Consider the following 20,709-nt stretch of genomic DNA (forward strand, 5'->3'; position numbering starts at 1 on the left):
CAGGACCAAGGTGTCGTTATAGCCTCAGACAGTTTATCAGCATTATTAAGCATTCAATCTGGGAGAGCATCATGTAGACAAGACCTCATTCATCAAATACTTCACTTGCTTCTTACACTTCATAATAAAAGAAGAGCTGTCTCCTTCCTTTGGGTTCCTGCTCATGTAGGGCTGGAAGGAAATGAAGCTGTAGATATGCTAGCAAAAAACTCTATAAAGCATTCAGTAGATGTGTGCATACCAATATGTAGAGTAGAGGTGAAAACCATCATAAAGCAACATTCACTTCAACATTCACAAAATGGCAGGAATATTGGAGCACAGCGGATACAGGACGTCATTTATACAGTATTCAAACTCAAGTAGTCACAAGCATGAGGAAGGGCAGAAGCCCAAGGGAAGAGATGTTAGTTTCACGTCTTAGAATGGGTCACACTGGTGTAAATACAACATTGTATAGAATAGGAAAACACCCCACTGGACTATGCTCTTATTGTAATGTACAAGAGACAGTGAAGCATATGTTGTTAGACTGCAAAAAATATGAAAAAGATAGGGTAGAATTAAAGACACAAATGGATGAACAAAGCATTACACTTGAACATTTATTAGGGAAAACATCTGGGAAAATACACAAATTATTCATTTTGTTTTTGAAAAACACTGGGTTAAGCGAAATAATTCAATAGCTTTTTTTTTTTGTTGTCATTATAATGCCCACACTCCAGTCTAGTAGGTGGCGGTAATGCACCTTTGAGATGAGTTGCCAACCGCCATTAAAACCTGAAAGAAGAAGAAGGTCCTTCAGCGGCTGTCCCGCGCTCGCGCGCCTGATGATGACGTTCTGCTAGTTCAAGCTCTTCCGTTAGAGCCGAGAAGCGGAACGTTAAAAACCCTCACAAACGATCATATGTCACGGTAAGTTCAGCCAGTCTTTATTTAATATCGTGTCATGTTATTATATCTGTGTTTATAAGACCGTATGAAACATTTCTATTGAACTTAACAAAAACTGGGCTATAAAAAGGATTGGATATCGAAAGTGAAAGTGTAAAGTCCAGTCTGTGTTGATTTACTGAAAACTGAAACAGTCCTTAAAGCAACGCTATAGGCTAAGCCGAGTTTCCTCACACATATTCCGCCGTTTTGTTATCGACAGAGTAACGTTACGGAGCCCCTGAGGGGACCTTTGCAAAAAACAAAATATACCGCGTTACAATGTTAGGTTTGCGCTATAGTGATTAGGGATGAGATGAGAGTGTGCCTGGAGCATTCCTCCAGAGATGTGTCTTATAGGGAGATGAGAGTCTCTTACCGTCGGAGAAAATAAAAATAACAATTAAAATGAGATGAGATGAGAGTGTGCCTGGAGCATTCCTCCACAGATGTGGGAATAGGGATGAGATGGGAGTGTGCCTGGAGCATTCCTCCACAGATGTGGGAATAGGGATGAGATGAGAGTGTGCCTGGAGCATTCCTCCACAGATGTGGGAATAGGGATGAGATGAGAGTGTGCCTGGAGCATTCCTCCACAGATGTGGGAATAGGGATGAGATGAGAGTGTGCCTGGAGCATTCCTCCAGAGATGTGTCTTATAGGGAGATGAGAGTCTCTTACCGTCGGAGAAAGCGTTGAACATGGATCACACGAGGCTCCTCGTTTTATGACAGTCAGTCTCTTGTGGAATATTAGCGCGTTGTGAATAAAGTTGGTGTTATAGCGCTACTGTAAAGGTCAGTGGCGGCTGGTGAAAAATATCTTAGGTGGGGCTGTCATATTCAGCCAGTTTCAATAGTCTGGTAACCATGGGAGTATTAGGCCTACTTTCTGCCCTGTATTGTGTTTTGTTGTTTATTTTGTTCTATTCCTTAACCCAGTCCCAGTGGTTCTCAAACTTTTTAGAGTTGTACCCCAAGAGGCTTTAATATCCTTCTGCATACCCCCACTCTTCAGTCACACCTTTTTCAGTAAGGGACAATATTTGCCTCCTTAAATCGATTTTTTTCAAGTGCATTTTTACCTTTACAAATACCTTTATAAAATAAATAATGCTTTGAATTAAAAAAAAATGTTGAATAGATAAATATGCAATGATGGTAAACACGAAGTGATGCTTTTTTAAATATTAAATTAAAACCGCCAGTAGGTGGAGAGTCATCGAGTCATTCATTCAGTAACGAAGCAAGTGGCTGTATGAATTAATCATTGACTCTAAAGATTCGGTCACAATCATTGCTGTGTGCTGCAGTTCTGCTGTGGCTTTTATTGGAGCTATTCATTTATTGTAAAAATACTGACAACTGTGTTGAAAATGAACATCACTTAATATTAATATTTAGTTTGTTGAACTGTTATATAAAATCAATGTCACATTCGCAATCGTGTGGATCTTCATATAATGTGATCAACATTAAACACAGGAACTCACACAGGGTATGTGTTTGTATCGAAGAGAGTTTGAATTCTATCGATCTCCATGCACAGCCTGTGTCTATATTTGTTATTCATGCTAGTAAGTGCTAACTTAAATCCCTACTTTTACAAAGGTAACGTACATTGTCGAGAACGGCAGTATAGCACGATTTGCTGAGGCAGCATCTGTACGAGACCTGTCATATAGCCTACACACTGCTTATGCATAAAGTTTTGACCGCAAAAGATGAGGTAATTTGATCGTATGTCATGTATTTACAGCATTTAACCTGAGAGAAATGCATGCTCAGTTTAAATCTTATTTTAAGATGAGGAAGTATTAACGTTAAAGGGACGGCAAAATTTAGCATTTTGTTCCCGCACCCCCTTCTGTCACCTCACGGTTTGAGAACCACCACAAACCCAGTCTTTGTAAAACGAATAATAATAATAATAATAATAATAATAATACAAATAATTATTAGTATTAACCACCCAAACACAATTTAACACAAACTGCATGATACCAGTGCTCTGTGAAAAAGTCAGTAATTGTTTAATGCCATATTACAAGACTGAAGCATTCTTACACAAAAACAAACAAATTGCACAAACTTTCCATTTGCATTTGAAATTTAACTCAAAAAGTTTAGTTACTTTCTCAGACAGGTCCCTCACTTCGGCAACTGTCCATGTTGGATCTGTCCCTGTTGTTTTAAAAAGTAATCACGGAAAGCAAAACAAGGCATTAGCATGACCGCATCCAGCTAGCCAGGCCGATAGCTGTCTGATGGAGTCATGGAGATATTGTGTTTGAAAATCAGTTTGTTGAAATATTGATCTAGAATTTATGCGCTAAAATAAAAACAGAAAAGATCGGCAAAATTTGCTACAAATGATCAGATATATCGCTAAACCTTTTTTCTCAAAATGTTTTTTAAATGTAAAAGCTTAAATGTAAACCTGACAATATGAAGCGCTATTCCCTCGCTCTGACACTCCCTCAGGATTCCACATCAGAATGTCTGGGATTTTCTAATCTTTACTGAAATCATCATGTAAAGCAAAAGCGTGAGTCTAAGCTGTGTTTAGGGGAATTAACTAGCCGTCTGTTAAACTATAAGAGGAAATATATGTTTTAGTCCATCTCATTTATGACTGAATGATGCCTTTGTTGTGTTCATTGATGTTCGCAGGAACATGTGCTGAAAATAATCTTGAACACACTGTAAACCTCTGTGAATTAAAGCTGCTGAATGTGATATAAATGTAATGCTCTCAGTGTCTCCATATAAAGGGAAGATGTGAGTCTCTGAGAACGAGTGCAGCGTCTCCAGAACCCAGCAGTGAGTCTCTGAAGAGTCACAGATCTATGAATAATCCCACAAATCCTGGAGATGGACTCAGTGACCTCTGACCCCAGGTGAGACACAATCCAGTGCTGGACACAATAGACCGACTCACACAACATCACAGATCATCTGAACTAATCATTTACATTTAATCCAGTGTAAAGATGTGTATAAATTATCATATCTTTTCTTATTATCTCCAGGAAGTGGAAGAGATCTTCATCTCCAGAACCCAGCTGTGTGTCTCTGAAGAGTGACGGATCCATTCATCATCCTCCTGACCTCAGTGATGAACCAGCGACCTCTGACCTCAGTGATGAACCAGTGACCTCTGACCCCAGGTGAGAGACAATCAAGTGCTGGACACAATAGACCGACTCACACAACATCAGATCATCTGAACTAATCATTTACATTTAATCCAGTGTAAAGATGTGTATAAATTATCATATCTTTTCTTAGTATCTCCAGGAAGAGGAAGAGATCTTCATCTCCAGAACCCAGCTGTGTGTCTCTGAAGAGTGACAGATCCATTCATCATCCTCCTGACCTCAGTGATGAACCAGTGACCTCTGACCTCAGTGATGAACCAGTGACCTCTGACCTCAGGTGAGGATAAACGTGACCTAGACCTCAGACCAAAATTTGTAGTTGTTTTTGCAGAAAACACTGTAATGGCTTTCCTGACATTACAAGTCACACCTGACTATGAGTCATGTGTCGAAATTGAATCTGTGCATAAGTCACATGTTATGATTACAGCTATAAAGTGGCTCTACAGAGGACAATAGTGTTCATTTGAGTTATTTAGTCAATTATCGGATATTGGTTTTGTAATATCGGCTCCACCGATCAATGGCACGTCTGAAGGGAGACGAGTCTACAGTGGTGTAAAGTAGCCAGCTTTGCTTTAATTGCAGGGTGTCCGCGGGGTTGTAAAAAGTAGTAAATGAAATTAGCCAAAATTAAGGCAATTAAAAGTAATAAACGTCATCTGTTGAGGTATTACATTTTCGAACCCACATCCAACTAGGCCTATGAGTTTCAATCTGTGTTAAGTGCAGGCCTTTCTTCTGGATTTATTTATATGTTGCGAGTAGAACCTGAGCGATATCATGTGACGTGGTGTTCGTTCGCGCTGAAACAGACTGGGCACCCGGCTGGCTTGCTGCCAAACCTGTTCGCGAGTTCGCTTCTATTTCAGTCATTTAAGAGACATCGGGGTTTCTGCTGCATTGAATGTTTTTTGGCGGCCGCCAGCCCACACTTTCAATAACCAAAAAAAAATAATCACACAACACGTAGACGTCCGCTAATGACACATTGCCTAATTCGCAAACTAATGACTCCTTTGAACCGATTCACTTTAATGAATGGTTAAAACAACTGATCTGTCCGACACTGAACTCACGAGACGTCTGAATCGGTGTGTAACAAATCGGTAACATTTTACAATATGGTTCCATTTATTAAACTCTAGTCAACTACATTAATTAACATTAACTATTAATAAACTGCACTTCTACAGCATTAATTAATCTTTCTTAATGTTAATTTCACCATTTACTAGTAGCCTACATTATTGAAATCAAAAGTTGTATTTGTTAACATTAGTTAATGCACTGTTAAGTAGCATAAACAAACAATTCATGTATGTAAACGTCGTAGTATTTTCAGGTTACTTATATCATAATGTGTAGAAACATTACCAAAAAAAAAATCATGTAGTTTAGACTGGAGTGAGGAGAAACCAGAAAAAAAAGTGCAAAGCAAGTTATCTAATAGCTCATTTTTTATCTGGCAGCTAATTTTATTCAATTGTACAGTTTATGGTAGAAAGTTAGACTACTTTTTTATTCTACTTTTTGATATTGATATGATTATAGACCAAAATAATTATCAGGTCTAGCAAAGAAGGATTTTATCTTGCAAAGCTATGAAATCAAGTGGGAAAATCACAGCTAAAAAAAAAAAAAGGGGGGCAAGAAAGGATCGGCCACCAGTCTCTATCTGTCTGTCTATCTGTGTTGGTTTTTGAGTCCAGGGTTGAAGTTGAGTTATAATCACCTCATTAAATTGTGATGAAATGTTTTATTATTTTTGGAAAGATATTTCATTACTTTACACCGCTACAGTTGCATCTTGCAGTCGCACTGGTATTAAAAAATATTGTGAAGGTATTAAAAAAGGTATTAAAAAGTAAGGCTGAACGATTAATCGCACTTTCCATGTAATCGCACTTAAATCGAGATGGCTTATCGCGATTTTAAAATCGCAAAGGCTGCGAATATTTTTTTTATGTGCAGTTTGTCAGTGACGTACGGCTCAGTAAACGCTGCTCCATCTGAAAGCACTGTGAGTCACTAGCTGCATTTACATGGACACAATCGGAATGAAATCAATCCGATTGATGAATCCGAACAAGGTGTTTACATGAATGATCAATAAAGTAATCGGGTTGATGTGCGCGTTTATATGTCACAAGTTTCAAATCGGATCTGATGTTTTGACATGCGCACACTGCACAAATATACAGAGTTTCCCGCTTTTCGCGCATAAATATTCTCCTCTATTGGTTCTTTATTTGTTTTAAACAGCAGACGTAATATTAATCTGTCTCTGGTCATAATTTAGAGCATATTAACCGCTTTGCCGTGCTGCTTATTGATCACGCAGTTAAAATGCCCCTCCCCACGGCCAAAACCAGTCGTCTGTGGATGAGAATCCAAAACAAGGACTGGTGGGACGTTGTCCTGCTTCACTTCACAGACGCGCGAGTGAAATGAGAATTTTAGAATGACGGGAAACTTATTAATATGACACTTTATTCAACAGGAAGAACAGCTGGTTCAGCGCGTCATACGTCATTACGCTAGTTAACGTCATTGCACATGCGCAGTCCTTTCAGTTTCGGTTTTCAATCCGATCAAGTGTTTACATGTTCTCTCGATCGGATTACAAAAGGGATAAACCACCCCTTTCAATCCGATCGAAATTTCATTCGGATCGAGCTCAATCGGATCGATTAAGGTGTTTACATGAAGGTTTTTTAGTCCGATTGAACCGTCAATCCGATTATAAGTGTCCATGTAAACGCAGCTACTTATAACGTGCATTTGAAGAAAATGTGTTGTTTAAGCTAAACTAAAGAACAGAAATGAACTCACTGAGTCACGTGTGCAATTAGACGTGCAGATATACAGCAATACGATATGCATCACAATAATGAACATGCACGGCATTGCTATCATGGGAACTTCAAAATACTGTGAATTATTACCCAGAATGCATTTTGAGAATACTTTTCAATCCGCTTTGTTAAACGGCTGCTGTACGCTGCGTCACAGAGGCATGAGCACTCTGATGTGAACAACACCAACACGCATGAGAAGCGCATGGCGGATCGAGGGAAGGAGACGCAAACGCACTTCCACTTTCTGACAGTAGATGGCGCTGATGCAGCCGCAGCTGTTACCCTGGTAACCCTGTACTCAAAGCTGGCTGCCATTCACACTTGTGTATTCACAATAGTGTTCATCACAGCACCAAATGCTGACATGCTTAAAGATTAAATAGGATATTTATTTTCAAACTTAAACATTTTTACATTTTAATCTGAAACATGCCCTAGATATTGATTGAAATCGTTCAGATTCTTTATTATTATTCAGTCTCACTTTACAATAAGAATTCATCAGTTGATTCATTAGTTAACATAAACAGACAATGAACAATACTTTTAAAGCATTTATTAATCTTAGTTCATGTTAATTTCAGTATTTACTAATTAATACATTATTAAAATCAAAAGTTGTAACTCTATTATTTAATGGACCTGAGCTAATGTGAACTAACAATGACCAGTTGTATTTTTAAACTAGTGTTAACAAAGAATAATTTAATAAATAAATAAATTAAAATTTTGTTTATTTTAAAAATAAATCTATTTTAAACCCCAACTAGAACAGGAAACTAAGAGACCACAACTTCAACATAACAAAATATATTCCTGAAAATATGTTGTACTTTATTGTACAAATGTTCAGGGTTTTTCCTGCATGAGAATTACGAGGCCGCCTCCGTCAAATATCGTGCCGCCTCCGGCTCTCGACTAAACTCGACTGACAGTCACATGATCAGATACACTTTCCCAGCGTGACGCTTCTGTTGCGGCGGGTTCCCGGCCGGTGTCCGTTCTCAAACCGTATAGTTTGCCGATAGCGCTGCGCGGGTCGTCATCATCCGCGGGGTCGGGCGGCCAAGTAATAAAAACTTAACATTCCAGTTAACCGAGGGTGGATGACAGATAAATCATCATAATGTGTTGAGTTTAATAAAGACACGGAACTCTCATCACGGTAAAACACAATGAACACGCGTCACTCTTTTACTTTCATTTTCAACAGTGTAATTCTCTTCAGGGAAAACCAGTCAAGGAAATTTTTTTTTTAGAAAATCGATTTTTGACATTTGTGAATCGATTCAGAATCGTCCGCATCGCGATGCATCTAAGAATCGATTTTTTTTCTCCCACCCCTAAAACAGGGGCCAATCAGATTTCAGCAGGGGCCAGGGCCCCTGTGGCCCCGCCTCTAGAACTGCCCCTGAAGGCTCGACATTAACGTTTGTCCGGGACACGTGGTGTTGTTGTTTTGAAGGGACAAGTGAGAGAGAATTGTACTTGCCCAACCGGACAAATGCCCTGATTAAAACGCCAATATCAAAAAAAATACAAAAAAATAACAAGGGAATCACCAAAAATGCGAGGATGATTCTGATTGTATTTCATTTAATGTAAGTGGCGATTGATAGCCTTTAGTTGATAATAATATAAATGTAATACATACATACATTTAATAAAATTAGGGAAAAAATGCCCTTTATAAAGGTAAAAAAATTTATTCTCATAAGAGTGTTTTCCAACAGTGATTTAATGAAACATTGACAATTTAAGTTTGAAGGGAGTGAAGCCTCTGTTTAGGTTATTAAGGAAATGTAATTTTGCTAAAAGAAGACCTTTTATTTTAAATAAATGTTAATTTTAAATCAGCCTACTTCAGTGTGATATGTGTCCATATCATCATGCTTATCACTGAGAATCTGCGGGTGGATTATTTATTTTTAACAGTGGGTTCGGGAGACTCAAAGTGCACCAAATTAATGAATTTATCTTTAAAATGTACAAAATGTTCCGAGGTCCACCCACTAAAATACTGTGGGAAACACAGTCGGCTATATGATGGTCTACGGAAAATACTAATTTTATTATCTTACTATTAAAATACATGATCAGGATTTTACCTCCTCGTTTTGAGCCAGGAGAAACCCTGAGTGTTGTTTATAAGGAGAATCTGTTAAACTGACAATGTTCATTAATGTGTTGCTGTTCCTTGTGTGTTTTATTCACAAACATGTTTTATGTGTGTATTTTGTTACCATTCAGAGATGATCAGACTGGAGACCAGGATTCTCCTCAACCAGTGAATGATGAACTACAGAGAGTCAAACACAGACACAAAGCCAGCATGAAGAACAAGTATGAGAGATTATTTGAGGGACTGAAACTCCAAGGGAATGAAACCCTCCTGAACAGGATCTACACACAGCTCTACATCATAGAGGGAGAGAGAGAAGGAGTGAATGAAGAACATGAGGTTTTACAGATGGAGAAAACAGCCAGAACACAACACTCACAAGACACTCCTATCTACTGCAATGACATCTTTAAAGCCTCTCCTGAACCAGGACGCCAGGAGAAAGAGCAGATCAAGACTGTTCTCACTAAAGGCATCGCTGGAATCGGGAAAACCGTCTCTGTGCAGAAGTTCATTCTGGACTGGGCCGAGGGAAAAGACAATCAGGATGTAGATTTCATGTTTGTGCTTCCATTTCGAGAGCTGAACTTGATCCGAGATCATCAGTACAGTCTTCACAGACTTCTGCTGGACTTTCATCCTGAACTTCAAGATCTGGACTCAGAGATTTATGAGGAGTGTAAAGTTGTGTTCATCTTTGATGGTCTGGATGAAAGCAGAATCCCACTGATGTTTTCAGACGCTCAGGAAGTTTCTGATGTGACTGAGACTTCATCAGTGGGTGTGTTGATGTCAAAGCTCATGAAAGGAGATCTGCTTCCCTCGGCTCTCATCTGGATCACCTCCAGACCAGCAGCAGCCAATCAGATCCCCTCCAAATACATCCACCGTCTGACAGAGATTCAGGGATTCAATGAGCCTCAGAAGGAGGAATATTTCAGGAAGAGAATCAGTGACGAGCATCAAGCCAGCAGAATCATCTCACACATCAGAAGAGCAAGAAGCCTCCACATCATGTGCCACATACCCGTCTTCTGCTGGATCTCCTCCACTGTGCTTCAGAAGCTCCTGGAAGAAGATCTGAGTGCAGAAATCCCTCAAACTCTGACTGAAATGTACATCCACTTCCTGCTGATTCAGATCAACATGAGGAATCAGAAGTATGAAGAGAGAGATCCAGAGAAACTCCTGCAGTCCAACAGAGAAGTGATTGTGAAACTTGCTGAAGTGGCTTTCCATCAGCTGATGAAGGGCAATGTGATGTTCTATGAGGAGGACCTGATTGAGAGCGGCATAGACGTCACTGACGCCTCAGTGCATTCTGGGATTTGCACTGAGATCTTTAAGCAGGAATCTGTGATTCATCAGAGGAAAGTCTACAGCTTCATTCATCTGAGCGTTCAGGAGTTTCTCGCTGCTTTCTATGTGTTTTACTGCTATTTAATGAAGAACAAGGAACCACTGCAGCTTCTGGGTGTATTCAGATCTGATGAAGTCTCTCTGTATGATCTACTAACATCAGCAGTATATAAAGCCCTCAGGAGAGAGAATGGACAGCTGGATCTGTTCCTGCGGTTCCTGCTGGGCGTCTCACTGGAGTCCAATCAGAGACTCTTACAGGATCTACTGACACACACAGAGAACAGTTCAGAGAGCATCAGGATAATCACACAGGACATTAAAGACAAGATCAAAGATACAGATGATATTAATCGTCTCTCAGCTGATCAATCCATCAATCTGTTCCTCTGTCTGCTGGAAGTGAAAGATCAGACTCTGTCCAGAGAGATTCAGGAGTTTGTGAAATCAGACAAACACTCAGAGGAGAAACTCTCTCGGTCTCACTGCTCTACAATCTCCTACATGCTTCAGATCTCAGAGGAGGCGCTGGATGAGCTGAACCCCATGAAATACAACACATCAGATGAGGGGAGAAGAAGACTGGTACCAGCTGTGGTCAACTGCAGAAAAGCTCTGTGAGTGTTTAATCATTAATAGCTAAAGAATCCTTTTTAATAACACATCTTACATCTTTACAGGGGTCATGACATGGAGTTTTTACATTATTTATTATATTCCCTGAGGTTCACTTATACTAGGGGAGCCAAACTCAGTTCCCTAGAGCAGTGGTTCTCAAAGTGGGGTCCGTGGCGCACTGCCTGGGGGTCCGTGGAGAGTTTGCTATAAAATATAAAAATACCCGGAGAAAGTGCAGGGCCCATCGTCATTCATTACTCCCGCGTTCTGTAACGTTAAACCAATGAACATTCGGCTTTTACATTACGTCAATCTACCAAAACATTTCCCTTAGGCTTTAACTTCAGGTCTCACAGCTAATAAATGAATAAATGAAAGCCAATTAAACAGGCGCATTGTGTTCAGCACTCCCCCCGCTTTAACTTTGGGCCAATAGAAAGTCTGTTGTTACATTACGTCAATCTGTCAAAGTCGTTATTTCGACATCTCGTAATTTCGACATAATAAGGGGATATTCTAATCTGCATTAAGCCACATTAAGCGTTCTTATAATGGTTTTCTAAGGGAGGAAAATGCTTAACGTGTAATTAAACGTTGCGTTCATATTCTGGGCTCATCTGATTTACATAGCATAACCTACTTTGTTATGATTTTAGTATCATAATGATTAATAAATGCAAGCACAATTATCCATGAACTTGATTTGAACAAATGCCTTTCAACTTGTTTGTGCAAAATTCTGAATTAAATGAATGTGCAGCAATTTGTAGAGAGTCTGTAGGCCTACTATACTGTTGTAGCCATTAAATAAGCGCATTTAGTTTCATATTTGTTAAAATATTATGATGTTATTTTATTTTGTTTCCATTTATGTTGATTTATGAAAAGTGAACAGCACGAGTAAGATAGGATGCGCAATATATCAAGAGACATGGAGCGGGTCAGACATGATTTTGACCACTTCATTAAGTTTGTTTTGTAGAAAGCATTTCTTTAAAGTGAATTTCGTTTGGTATAAATTGTATCTTAATTTTAATACATTTTTCATCAACCAATATAACAAATATAACAGACAATAATCATGGAGGCGCCCGCGCGGTCACTTGCATTGCATGTGAACTGGAGCGCGCATCTCATCCTAACGAAACTCAGTTGCCTCACACAGACATGAGAAATACATCAAATACACAAAGCTTGAAATGTCTTAAAACGAAATAATTCAAAACGAAAAGAAAAAGGCTACTCTCTGATTATGTAATCCATGCTGTGCATTTCTCTATAGGCGCGTTCACTACAAAAATGGCGATCGTCAACTTCATCTTTGCAGCAGACGCTGTAATAAAAATCAATGCACGCGTCACCGGATTTACATGCACATCTTGCTTGTTGCATGCACACATATTATGTAACATTATTATTAATTAATACATCTTTTAGAATATTTGATTGAACAAGCGTAACATTCAGCATTCAATTTAATAAAATTAAAACTTTAATTGTGATCATTAAAATAATTTATTATTATATTTAGTGTCCAAGTTTTGCTAATTTATAAATAGTGCGTATATATAAAATATAATTGCGTAGCTCCCCCTGTCAATGATATAGCACCCCCTCAGCACATGCGTTAACGATTTTGCTATCCTAGAATATCTCCAGGATTTGCGCAACAGAAAACAATTTCACAGCAATAAAAATAAAAAAAAAGAATAAATAATGCAGTCAGCACCGCCGCACAGTCCTCTGTCAGATCAGATGTTGTCAGGCTATATGTCAGTAAAACTTTCCTGTCGTATGACTCGTATCAGCCGTGTGCTCGCGGCGCGCACTCTTCAATATCAAGCGCAAATGCAGCGCGCCCTGTATCACGCAAAAGAAACTACGAGCATGTACGTCGTGTTCTGTCGTCAATTAGGCTAAGTATTGAAAACCAAAAGGGAGAATAAAATTGTGCCATTTTTCATTATTAATATTCTAACATTTTATCAATATTGCAAAGCCATCAAAACTGACTCGTGTCATAAAAAATATATTTTGTGACCAAAAATGTGAAAAATACATCTAGCCTAAATGTTCGTTCTTGACATTCTTTTAACTATAAGCAACCCAATTTGTCTAGATCTGTAATATTATTTCCTTTGTATAATGAGCTTGTCTTTGTTTTAAATTATATTGTATTTTTATTGTGAGTGTGAACTGCTGCACAGTCGTGATTTAGGCAGCTTGATTAACATTATTACAATGTATTCCTATTTAACACAGATGTTCTTTGCTAATTACAGAAACTATAAGCAAAATATAAGCATAAATATATATTTATAAAATAAACAAACAAAAGATTGCACTGGTGTTTGATTAACATCTATGCAAAATAATCCTTGAAAGATTTCTCATTTAAGGCCATTCCTGTTTGGAATATGTGATTGTGTATTGTCAACAATAAGCAGAAACATTCTGCATTTCCATTTTGTAGTGTGGATCATTCATTTCAACATTTATTCTCATTCTCATGTTTAAGAATCTGTTATCTGCTTGACAAATAATTTCTGCTACTGCCCACTGACAAGCTTTTAAAGCTATTGTTATCAAAAATGTTGGCCTTCAAACACCTTAAAATGCACATATGTAGGTTCCACGAAATCCAAATTTTCTCGGGGGAGCATGCCCCCGAACCCCCCTAACTACCTCACATTTGAATGTGTGTGTCTGTGGTAGGCCTAATATGGGCTGGTGTGGCTACAGTGCCAGGACTTCTTTTTTTAACCAGTCTACCCTCTGCATATAGACCTACAATATACATTATTCTCTGTATCGAAGCATGTTATCTTGTAACCCACCCCCAGATGTTTCGGGCTCAGCCCCTGATGTTTTTAAAACCTAGAAACGCCCCTGCCCCTTTCCCATCTTTCTCTCTCTCTCACACACACACACACACACATATGACTTAGCTATTACATTTGTGTTGCGGTTATAAGGGGGTCCTTGGAATTTTTTCTGCCCTATGAGGGGTCCCTATCTCCAGATAGTTTGAGAACCCCTGCCCTAGAGCACAGGTTTCCAAACCCTGGGTCGCCAGGATGATTTAAGGAAAATGGAGTTACATTTAAAATAAAATAAAAATTATATTTTGTTTTCATAAAGTCATATAGGCCTGTATAAAAGGAATAAATATGCTAAATATATTAAACTTCAATAATTAACAGATTAACAAAAGAAAAGAAAAGCTGTGTGACAGTATTCTGCTGAGTTTGGTTTATTTCTGTGAAGCGCTCCACAAACTAGTTGACGGGAAGGAAACCGAGACGACAGAAAACACATCCTGTTTGTTTATTTTACAAAGCCACAGTGTTCTGGTTTATTGTGAGTGTACACAAATTAATTTAAATACTTAATAGCAGTTTTGAATAGAGATGCGCTGATCCGATACTCACTATCGGCATCCAAATCTGATATTGTGCGTATACTATTCTGTGTTATTGTTAAGCCTCACAAAAGCTACAAAAACATAAAGAACCATCAACTTTTCGTGCACTATATTATAAGTGTTCTAAAGCCACTCCATAGTTTAATGTGATAAAGTGATTTAATGATTAATATTGAAGTCGTTAAACTCAAGTAAGTGCTTCCCTCTGCTGCACAGAAACGCGACGCACTTGAGAATGAAAAAAATACTTACTACATTATTCCATAGCCTCGGATCTGTTGCTCCTTGTACTTCTGAGGTAAATTTTCCATTATAGTATTATTCCTCACAGCGCTGCGAGACTGTGTAAACAAGTACAATGATCTGATGTGTTTTCTCGAGCTGATATGGGGGCGTTCACAGGTTTGCGTGGATTGCCTCAGTCATTTGCGTTTGAATAGCGCGCGCTCTCCGGGGCGTGGTCACATTACATTTGAATGAGCTCTAATTAGCTCGACTGGAATCGCTCTCTTTTAATACAGATTTCACAAGCTGAGAATATTTGTTTTTTTTATATACATTACTTCATTTAAAAGAAGAGAATTCAAGCTTCATGCCTGTGTGTCTGTATGCCTGTTTGACTTAGTATTCGCTGAGTTATGGTTCATTTTCGGACATTTTCTTCACTGACAGAGAGGAGGCAGAACTCGCATCATGTTTATTTTTCTTTATTTGGCAAAAAGCACAACACTTTGTTTTTATTGTGAGTATACACAAAAAGAATACACACTTAACAGGATCGATTGATGTATAACACAAGCATATAAGATAAAAATTAATATTTTTTTTAAATATTTTTTTTTTCACTGATAAGGAAAAAAACGAGCCTATCGCGCCGGCGCGACAGCCGACCCCAGGGGGTTAATAATCAATAAAGATTTTCCAACCTCATTCTGACCCTCTTTCTGAAATGATCCGTGTTCAAGCGGCGGCTCTCAGTAAACACCAGTGTTATAATTTGCTAATGTCACTGCATAGGAAAAAGTATCAATGCCCCCCCTGTGTTTTTGAAAACACCCGTATAAAATGGTCATTTATAGACAAAGAATTATTAAACTGCTTACGTTTTTTTAATCAAAATACTTTCGCTTTGAGATCAAGCTGCTGTCAGATCCAGTACAGTTGCTGCTGTATCTTTGCACAAGTTTCTTTGCAAACTCTCTCTGAAAAAACTCAAACTATTTCAGAATCAGAATCAGAATCAGAATCAGAATGAGCTTTATTCGCCAAGTGTGCACAAACACACAAGGTATTTTTTGTGGTTTTTACAGGAGCTCTTGGTACATACATACATATATGACATTAGAACAGGCATTTAAATGAGAACATAAATAAATAGAATAAACAATAATAATAGTTTTAGTATACATCTGAAACAGTTATGTACAGATTTGTGCATTGTGTGTACAGCTCTATAAATAAAATGTGTATATGTATTTACACAAAAAAAACCTCTTGCTTCTCTCTCAAGTACTGAATGAATTATACAGCAGGTGTTAATTGCTGTTTTAGCTGTTTAAGCTGGAGATAGCATGGGGGAAAAAACTGTTTTTGTGCCTAGATGTTCTAGTGCGCAGAGATCTGTAACGTCTGCCTGACGGCAGAAGTGCAAACAGGTTTTGGCCGGGGTGGGAGGGGTCTGTGATGATGTTCCCTGCCCGTTTCTTCACTCTGGCATTGTACAAGTCCTGAAGGTTGGGGAGGTGTACACCAATGATCCTTTCAGCTGTCCTAACAGTCCGTTGTAGTCTTCTTATATCTGATTTGCTGGCTGACCCAAACCAGACAGTTATAGAAGTGCACAGAACCGACTCAATAACAGCTGAGTAAAACTGAGTCATCTGCGCTTGTGGTAGGTTGAACTTTTTCAGTTGACAAAGTACAACCTCTGTTGGGCCTTTTTGACAATGGAGTCAATGTGATTGTCCCACTTCAGGTCCTGAGAGATGGTAGTGCCCAGGAACCTGAATGACTCCACTGCTGTCACAGTGCTGTCCATGATGGTGAGAGGGGGGAGTGCAGGGGGGTTTCTCCTAAAGTCCACTATCATCTCCACAGTTTTGAGCGTGTTCAGCTCCAGGTTGTTATGACTGCACCAGACAGCCAGCTGTTCAACCTCTTGTCTGTAAGCAGACTCGTCACCGTCCTGGATGAGGCCAATGACTGTGGTGTCGTCTGCAAACTTCAGGAGCTTGACGGAGGAGTCTTTGGAGGTGCAGTCATTTGTGTAGAGGGAGAAAAGCAGTGGGGAGAGAACACACCCCTGGGAGGCACCAGTGCTGATGGTAAGGGTCCGAGATGTGACTTTTCCCAGCCTCACTAGCTGCTGCCGGCCTGTCAGGAAGCTGATGATCCACTGACAGATGGAGGAGGGCACAGAGAGCTGGGTTAGTTTATTCAGGAGGGTATCCGGGACGATGGTGTTGAAAGCGGAGCTGAAGTCCACAAACAGGATCCTTGCATAAGTCCCTGGTTTGTCCAGATGTTGGAGGATGTAGTGTAGTCCCATGTTGACTGCATCATCCACAGACCTGTTTGCTCGATAAGCAAACTGCAGGGGGTCCAGCAAGGGTCCAGTGAGGTCCTTCAGGTAGGCCAGCACCAGTCTCTCAAATGACTTCATGACCACAGATGTCAAAGCAACAGGTCTGTAATCGTTAAGTCCAGAGATTTTAGGTTTCTTGGGTACCGGGATGATGGTGGAGTGTTTGAAGCAGGAGGGGACTTCACACAGCTCCAGTGATCTGTTGAAAATCAGTGTGAAGATGGATGACAGCTGGACAGCGCAGGCTTTGAGACAGGCTGGTGAGACGCCGTCTGGGCCTTTGGCTTTCCTTATCTTCTGTTTCCTGAAGACTCTGCATACATCCTCCTCACTGATCTGAGGTGCAGGCTGAGAAGCAGTAGGGGGGAGGGAGGGGGGTGTTGATGGTTGTGTGTAGAGACAGTCAGAGCGGGTGTGGGGTGTGAGAGCAGGCTTTTCAAATCTACTGTAAAATACATTGAGATCGTCGGCCAGTCGCTGATTCTCAACAGTGTTGGGGGATGGTGTTTTGTAGCTGGTGATGGCTTTCAGGCCTTTCCACACTGATGCAGGGTCATTAACCCTCTGGGGACCAAAAACGCGCCCGCGCGTTTTGCTCGTTTTTTTTTTTAGCAATGAAAATAAACACTAAATGCTCTGTTAATTTTGATCTTTCATTTTCGTGTAATACATCAATCGATCCTGTTCAGTTTCTATTTTTTTTCTGTATACTCACAATAAAAATAAAGTGTTTTGCTTTTTGACAAATAAAGAAAAATTAAGATGATGCTATTTCTGCCTTCTCTCTGTCAGTAAACTCCCATTTGAAATGCGTTCGAAAATGATCTATAACTCCGCGAAAATTCAGTCAAACAGGCAAACAGACCCACGGGCATAAAGCTTGAGATCGCAGCTTTTAATTGAAGTCATTTATATAAAAAACAAATATTCTTAGTTTCTGTAATCTGTATACAAAGAGAGCGACTCCAGTCGAGCTCATTACGAGATGATTCACAGTAATTTGACCACTCCCCGGAGAGCGCGCGCTATTCAAATGCAAATTCCGAGAACCATTTCAGTCTGTGAAACGCCCCCACATCAGCTGTAAACAAAGCGCGTCGCGAGTGAGACATTATCCTTTATGGAGAAAAGTTTCCACAGTGCTGATGAGGACAAATATCTCCTGATATGAGCAGCAGATCGCGCTGAGGAGTGAGGTAGGCTGTTTTCTTTTCTCAAGTGTGGAATAACGTTATGGAATAACGTTAGTGTAGGCCTGTAAACCGCAAAAAGATGAATCGCATGATATAATATGACTCGCGTTTCTGTGAGATGAATGAAGGGTACATATTTGTAAAGAGTGTTTAGCCTAAATATGAATCGCGTGTCTGTGTGTGAAAGAATAAACTGCTTTGCCATAGCCTACTGAGATGAGTAAAAATCGACTGGAATATGTTGAAATAAAATGTATTTGTATAAGCAACGTAAATTAACATTTATATGCCCTGATATTTCAATAAAACAACGTTAGTCAGGCGTTAGTCACACTATTTTTGTCAAAAATAAAGTCATAGACTAAGATGTTAGATGTTCCAATGTTGGCTATATTCAAACTAATGAATACATATGATAAAATGTAGGCCTATAATCTTTTTTTTTCTTTCTTTTTTTTTTTACAAAGAAAGAGTACACTTGAAATATTGTTGAAATTGTAATTATTGTTGTAATTGTAACATTTTTAATAAAATAGCTAAACATATTTACAAGATAGATGTAAGCGAAATCTTAAATGGTCAATATAAGTATTCTTCTAAATACATTGTCCTTGCATTGTGGCTCAGTCAGTGTCACACCTGAATGAATGGCTAATTAGGCTATGCAGAGTCATTATGCAGAGTGGGTGGGACACTGTAATCTAAGGTGTAAACTACTCCTCCCCCTCGCATATTGGCTTTCCAAGCAAAACCTGTTTTACACCATTTAAATCAATGTATTTTTTTTTTGTGAACGATAAAGCAAGACTATTTTCACATAATTTTGAAGCCAGTACTCAAAGGTACAACATCAATTAGACAAAAGTCTTGTGGACACATATTTAATATGTGTTTTGTGGTCTTAATTCAGCCACTTTCATTTTTATTTTTTCCAATAACCACGCATAAACATTATTCTCTTAAAAATACAAACATCTACATACACGTTGCCCGCATATTTTGGTAGCTCTGTTTGTGCTATATAGAGTGAATTTACACCTTTGCCATTAACATGTTTATAAATAACTGAAAAAAGCACAAATTTCAAGGCATGTCAGAACATCTCAAGGGCTCCAAAAACACCTTGGTCCCCAGAGGGTTAAAGCAGTGTAGCAATGGTCCAGTATGTTAGTGTCCCTGGTGGGGCAGGTGATGTGCTGTCTGAATTTAGGCAGTTCACGGGTGAGATTAGCTTTATTAAAATCGCCGAGAATGATAGTGAAAGAGTCCGGGTAACTTTGCTCCGTTTGTGTGATCTGATCAGCCAGCTGTTGCAATGCCGCGCTCACACACGCGTCTGGGGGGATGTACACACTCGCCAGAATAAATGAGGAAAACTCCCGCGGCGAATAAAAAGGCTTACAGTTAATGAAGAGAGCTTCCAAATTAGGGCAGCACATCTTCGTCAACACTGTCACATCTGAACACCAGCCTTCGTTGATATAAAAACATAATCCACCGCCTCTCGTTTTCCCAGTTAACTCGGCGACGCGATCCGCTCTGAACAGCTGGAAGCCCGTTAGATTTAGCGCACTGTCCGGTATGGAACCGTTCAGCCATGTTTGTGTGAAGCAAAGAGCAGCCGAGTTTGAAAAGTCCTTGTTTGTGCGGGTGAGAAGTAGTAGTTCGTCTGTTTTATTTGCTAGAGAGCGGAGATTTGCCAAGTGAATGCTCGGCAGCGGAGTCCTGAATCCGCGCTGACGAAACTTCACGAGCGCGCCCGCGCGTTTCCCTCGTTTGCGTCTTTTGAAGCGCTTGTACAGGATCGCAGCTCCGCCAACTAGGATGTCAAATAAAATGTCGGAATGCTCAAAAGTCGGCAAAATGTCGTTTGGTGTGTTGTTCCTGATGTCTAGGAGTTCGTTCCTAGTTAAACTGACGGGGAAAAGGTTACATAAAACAGGACAAACAAACAAAAACAGTAAAAGTACTGAGGAGCTCAAAACCGAAGCAGCCATCTACGGCGCCAATTTGGATCTTTTTTTTTTTTTTTTTTTTTTTGTTGATGTGAATGTATTTGCCCATGTGACGTCACAAAACCCACAATATTCTAACAAGCCACTTTTGGAGCTTGTTTGAATACATAATTTTTTTTTTTGTCTTTTTTAATTTTTAATTTTTTTGGACGTTTTAAGCTGTGAAACTTGTCGGATGTTTCAATGGTACAAAGACCTCTTATATGTCAAAAGAATTTTGGAGGAAAGAGCCACATATGGAAATATTTTGGATTAGGCTAATGTCACGTTGCCATAAGGGGCCATTCACATTTTTGCGTTTTCGCGTTTCTTGCTTGTGCAGATTCGTTATTTCAAATTCAAGCGCGCTCATAATAGAAGTGACGTGGTGCGCTCGCTTTTCCAGGCGCGCCTCTCTGTTCATGGTTGCATAGCAACGACTGACGCCACGGGAGAGC

General features: G+C 39.4%; 1 protein-coding gene across 4 annotated transcripts in view; it reads left to right on the forward strand.

The window, feature by feature from the left end:
- Nucleotides 1–700: 700 nt before the first annotated feature.
- The window catches only part of LOC311286244 (NLR family CARD domain-containing protein 3-like), a 30,986-nt gene continuing 10,977 nt past the window's right edge, over nucleotides 701–20,709 (forward strand). Inside the window, exons 1-5 of one of the 4 annotated variants that reach the window (XM_084402368.1) lie at nucleotides 701–918; nucleotides 3,695–3,835; nucleotides 3,968–4,105; nucleotides 4,227–4,373; nucleotides 9,208–11,055. In XM_084402368.1, coding sequence (XP_084258494.1) covers nucleotides 3,810–3,835; nucleotides 3,968–4,105; nucleotides 4,227–4,373; nucleotides 9,208–11,055 — 2,159 coding nt within the window. In that variant the 5' untranslated portion in view covers nucleotides 701–918; nucleotides 3,695–3,809. The remainder of the gene's footprint in view (nucleotides 919–3,694; nucleotides 3,836–3,967; nucleotides 4,106–4,226; nucleotides 4,374–9,207; nucleotides 11,056–20,709) is intronic. The other 3 variants (XM_084402367.1, XM_084402370.1, XM_084402369.1) reach the window with 3 other exon arrangements.

The sequence above is a fragment of the Rutilus rutilus genome, assembly GCF_951802725.1.
Source record: "Rutilus rutilus genome assembly, chromosome: 2".
NCBI classification, from domain to species: domain Eukaryota; kingdom Metazoa; phylum Chordata; class Actinopteri; order Cypriniformes; family Leuciscidae; genus Rutilus; species Rutilus rutilus.